This window comes from Maylandia zebra, linkage group LG11 (assembly GCF_041146795.1).
Source record: "Maylandia zebra isolate NMK-2024a linkage group LG11, Mzebra_GT3a, whole genome shotgun sequence".
In the NCBI taxonomy this organism is placed as follows: Eukaryota; Metazoa; Chordata; class Actinopteri; order Cichliformes; family Cichlidae; genus Maylandia; species Maylandia zebra.
The window spans coordinates 19,873,446-19,878,697 of record NC_135177.1 but is presented as its reverse complement, the minus strand read 5'-3'; the positions used below and the strand labels follow the sequence as shown (position 1 = coordinate 19,878,697).

General features: G+C 37.0%; 1 protein-coding gene across 1 annotated transcript; it reads left to right on the top strand.

The window, feature by feature from the left end:
• Nucleotides 1–272: 272 nt before the first annotated feature.
• LOC143420947 (uncharacterized) lies at nt 273–3,159 on the top strand. Its single transcript, XM_076889590.1, has 7 exons — nt 273–367; nt 442–607; nt 767–862; nt 981–1,037; nt 1,422–1,523; nt 1,628–1,744; nt 1,853–3,159. The coding sequence occupies exons 2-7, from the start codon at nt 446–448 to the stop codon at nt 1,880–1,882; spliced, it is 564 nt and encodes a 187-aa protein (XP_076745705.1). The 5' UTR covers nt 273–367; nt 442–445; the 3' UTR covers nt 1,883–3,159.
• Nucleotides 3,160–5,252: the final 2,093 nt, after the last annotated feature.

Here is a 5,252-nt window from a genome sequence, read left to right as displayed (position 1 = left end):
GAAAAAAAAAAATCTGCCATAATAATTTCCTCAAGTTTCCGTGCCCCACTAACATATGTTCTATCAAGTGTTTTATTCTTATTCCTAAACATGATTTGTGAAGGATTTTTTAAAAACAATGTTCATTGAAATATTAGATTTTACGTTAGGTCAGCTTTAAATCTTGGCCGAAGTTTGCATGCAAGCCTATTGTGGGTGTGAAAGAAGGGGGATGGGAGGTGTGCATGTGTGTTTGTGGCGTGGGGGGGGGGGGATTTCAGAAACAAAGACAACTGATGCGTCAGGTCATTTCCTTGTCAAACTCAAAGAAGAGCCAAAGAAGAGAAATTCAAGTCTGAATCAACTTCAGAGGAGAAGAAGAAAAAAGGTATTGCGTGTTTTGCAGAGATCACCTCAGCAACTGCTACAAGGTGCTTAAAAGAGTTTTCATCTCGTTCACAGGAGAATGAGGAAGACATTCGTATGTGATGAATCAATGATCATCACCATTCCAATTGGAAGTCTCAGGGATCTCCGAGATGGTCAGCTGATGCCAGAGAAATTCCACTGTGTCTTCAGAGACTCCTACAAGCTCTTTGTTATTAAGGGGAAACCTACACCTATGGGAGTAAGTTTAAACTTCCTTCTAAGCGGATGGAAAGGCAGGCGGCCGTGCATTAAATAAGTGTAAAGAAATAATTTGCATTTTATCCAAATAATTCCCTGCTTGTTTATACATTATGCACACTATTTTCTGCTTATTAGTATGATTTCTCTTTTTTATCAGGCAGCTCAAGCCATCGCTGGTGTGTTTCTTTTCACACTTGGACTGGTTCAAAAAAACAGTCCAAGCGTGCTCCTCTACACTCTACCGAGTATTCTGGTAAAAACAAACAAAAATGCTTTGTTTTGGGGGGATTTAAGCAAATTGCTAAAACTTTTTGTTATTTGGAAAGAATTTTTTTCATGCTTTCAACAATTTATGTGTATTATTATTGCAGTTTGTGGTCTGTGGTATGCTGTCCTTTGCTGCAGGAAAATTTCCAAACATGCATGTGGTGAGTAATTTGATTTAAAATTAAGGTTTTGTTTTCATGTGAAATTACTTTTCATAGAAAAAAAAATTTCTGCTGATTACATACAATTTGGCATAAAAATTATGACATAACAGTGACTATTGCCTTGATCAGGGGAAAAAATATATTATTATGCATGTATTAATTATCATTACTTCATTATGTCAGGAAACAGTTTTTATGGTTTTACACAGATGCGTTGAGTTATAGATATGTAACATTCACTTGAACCTGAACGGAGAGCTTCTTTAAAAAGTTCTTCTTTCGAACTCAGACTGTTGTCCTAAATGGGGAACACGCTAAACCCACATTGGTAGCACTGGTGCGGTTGATGCTTCTAATGAAATGTGTTTTTTAATCTTTCAGACAAAGTTGTCGTTCTCTCTGAACATTATCAGCTTCTTCTGGTCAGTTGCCGCATTTTCTCTCGCCTTGGTCTTCTTTCCTTATCATCCTACCAATGCCAAGGTAAGCTGCGGCTTACAGTCACTCTCGTTTTGTTTGGTTTGCTTTTTCTTTTTAATTCCAAGTTAAGTTGAACTACTTCGACCTGCTTTTGATTTGCTTTACAGGTGGCTCAAGGAATCAGCGTGCTGATAATGACCCTGCTGGTTGTTGAAAATTTGATTGCCATATTCTTGATCTACTGGTTGAGCAAAGCTGTGTGCAGAGAACATTTCAACACTTTGGTATGTCTTTTTTTTTTTACATACTCCAAGATAGTTGTAGCAAAAACAAGATATTTTATAAATAATAATAATAATAATAATAATAATCTTCATCATTTTTCTCTGCAGCCCACCGTACTGCTGAAACAGGGAGACTGAATTTTAGTGACAGATGGAAACCCGCGAACGACCTACATTTAACTTTCCTGTCAGTGTCATATGCTCCTCAGCATGCAACAAACAACGACTGTGAAAGCCTGTATTTGTCATGCACTGCTGCTCAAGTATAACTTGTATGTATTATTTTTCTTTTTGAATAGTCACAAGTTGCAACCCCTGTTTACTTCTGGATCATATGAAAGCAGCGGCCACATCTGTATTCAGTAAAAAAAGAAAAAAATGTGTTTGTAAGCTGTCTTTGATTTTTGCAAAAAGGTAAACGTACAGTAGTTGTTTTTTTAATGAGATGCAAACCATAATTCTGAACATTAATAATTTTTTAACAAGAATATTCGTGGAGAAACATAATACAGGTGTGAGCTCGGTGCCGCTGGACTCCAGTGCTTGTCATCAACTCCTAGTTTGATTTTACGTCTCTGACTTTTACGATAACACAGAGATTTTTGCTCCCCGGATCCTTGAGCAGACGAGCTGACAGAATTCCTCAAACTTTCCTGAAATTTAAACTTTCAAAAAATCTCAGTATTTGTATTTTTAGCCATTTGTAAACACTGATTTAACTGCTTGCTGTTTAATGCATTTTAGCATTATATGTTTTTTATGGTGTTTGTGAATCAGCACATAGTTATACTTTTAAATAAACAGTTCTCTGTGTGTTTTGCTCTGTATCCTGTGTAAATGTATTACTACCCCGATACAACATGCACAAAAGAATCCGAGAAGCAAGGGTTATTTTATGTTTGCTACAAAGTAGAAAATAAGTGAAGCATGCAATGCAGTCTGTAAGATGTAATAGTTTTAATGGGAACAAATAATTTATATGTGTAAATATAATTATAATAAGTGATTATTGATAGCAATTTAAAGATATATAGTGTATAAAGAAACATAAAGTAAGAACAAGGTATTTGGATATATTGTGTGTAAAGAACTTTTTATTGTTCTGCGCGATCCTAAAATCTTGTAAAAAATCAGCTGCCTTTGCAGCTGTTTTCTGCTGTTTATGAAAAATGACACAGACACTCGTCAGTAAAATAAAGCAACTGAGCAGATTTATTTACTTTTAAGGTGTTTGTACTTTCATCACGTATTCAGTAACTGTTGATCTTTAGGGCCGCAGATGGAGGGGCGCTTTTTGTTATTTTGTGCAGTTAGTGTGAACGTTTCGAGAGGAAGTCTTTCTTTTTTTTCGCTTTCTTTTCACTGTAAAGCACTTTGGTTTTAAATGTGCTTTATAAATAAATTTTTGTGTGTTACTTGATTTTGTGTCAATATCTGCTTTGGACTTGCGCGTATTTAAGAAGGAAATAATGTGTTTTATTTTCCGCCCCACTTTCTCAGATCACAGGTAATTATTACTTTAAAAACCTAAAATGATGAAACAAAGGTCACCGAATATGACAAATAGCTTGTTTTAGAACTGATTTTAGGATTTAGTGACTTCTAAGATCTGGTATATATGTAACATAACACAGCTATATAATGGCGTGCTTGTAGGTGAGGTCCTTGGGCAGAGGACACTTATCTGATCCTGAAATGAGGTCAGCACTGTTGGCGACCTCTTTAAATGTTTTCTTAAGATGCACATCAATCAGAACATTTCCTGGTTTCACATGATTTCACTTGATCTTTGCTACTGTTGTGTATTTTCACTTTTATTTTAAATTGCTTTTATTGCACGGGCCCCTTTTTCTTCAACAAACTTGCTTTACTGCTTGTGTACTGAGATAATAATCAGTCACTGTATTGCTTTACAGTAAGTTTAGACGCAATAGTATTTTCCCATGTATTGAACTTTGCAATGTAAGTTTAGAAAAGTGTGTTTTAAACACAGAGTGCATTCATACAGCACTTTTATGTATGCCTAAGTGCTTTGACTAACGTTTACATTTTGATGGAGGCATCTGGGGGAACTCAGTGTTCAGCATTGCCCAGGGATACTTTGACACATGGTGATCTACTGATGTTCTGATTGGTAGATGACCGCTCTACCACCTTAATCACAGCCGCCCATGGAATAATAATAGCTTATTTTACTGTTAGTAAATTTATGTTTGTGAGATCGGGTGTGATCTATGGTTTGGATACAGACAAAAAAAATGAGGCCCTCCCTGTCTGTCAGCTTTGGTAGTGTTACATTTACACTATTTAATAATAATATATAAAAATAATACAAAGAAACTGACTAACAAGACAAGCCTATAGAGAGTTTATAGAACTTCTCGTGGCAAAGCTAATGTGTTTGACACAACAATGCATGCAACACCGTGATTCAATCTTATAAAGCTGCTGGACAGGAAAGGCTGGAAAACAAAAGAACAACAACAAAAAACAGTCACGAAGCCAAGTTGGAGTTGGCAGAGCTGAAGATGCTTAGGGAGTGACCAGAATGGGCAGGATTTAAAATGAGTACGTCAGAGCTGAGGTTGAGCACTTTGGAGAAAAATTAGAGAGCCAAGGCTGAGATAGTTTGGACATGTGCAGAGCCGGGATATTAGCTATACTGGGCAAAGTATGCTGAAACATGGAGCTTCCAGGCAGGAGAAAAATGGGATAAAGACCACAGAGAAGATTCATCGATGTACTGAAGGAGGTCATGCTGTGACGTGACAGACGAAGAAGATTGGGATGGCAGTAGATGATGACCCTTAAAGGTAGCAGTCGAAGGAAAGAGATTGTTATACGATTAATTTAGCGGCTGCAGTATATAAAATTTATATAATCATGTCTAGACTGCTCATCTTCCATAAAGTAAATAAAAACATATCCTGATATCTAATGATTTACTTTCATACTTTAAGCACTTTTTGCACATTTCATTTAAATATTTTTACTTAGGTAAAATATGAAAAGTATTTGTTTTAAGTGCGAGTACTTCTTTTACCTCAGATGAAAGGCTGTATAAAGCAGCGGTCCCCAAGCCCCGTGAGTCGTTTGGTACCGGGCCACGAGAGTTGAGGCTCAGGTGTGAAAAATATGGTTTTCAGGGTTTTTAATCGGTTTTTAAGCGTTATTTTGTTATCGTTTTTATCGTTAACTCGGTTTTCCTGGGTCTTTTCACGTGTGTTATGAATAAATCTCCTTTTTTTTCGGTACCGGTACTAGTTTTATTTTGTTGTATTTATCCGCGACACCCTAAAGGCCGGTCCGTGAAAATATTGTCGGGCATAAACCGGTCCGTGGCGCAAAAAGGGTTGGGGACCGCTGGTATAAAGGATGCCTCTGACCCCTGCAGGGAGCGGAGAGCTGTTTAACACGGCATGTGAAACCATAAGGGGCCACAGGGGGGAGACAAGCACGCACCAACTTAAGTCTTTAAACAAGTGACGCATCCAATTCTGAGAAAACA

Bases quoted from the DNA above. Each gene is read 5' to 3' on its own strand.
- LOC143420947 (XM_076889590.1), top strand. From the start codon at position 446: ATGAGGAAGACATTCGTATGTGATGAATCAATGATCATCACCATTCCA. The intron at 608-766 runs GTAAGTTTAAAC...CTTTTTTATCAG, and splicing joins GGAAACCTACACCTATGGGA to GCAGCTCAAGCCATCGCTGG. The intron at 1,745-1,852 runs GTATGTCTTTTT...TTTTCTCTGCAG, and splicing joins GAGAACATTTCAACACTTTG to CCCACCGTACTGCTGAAACA.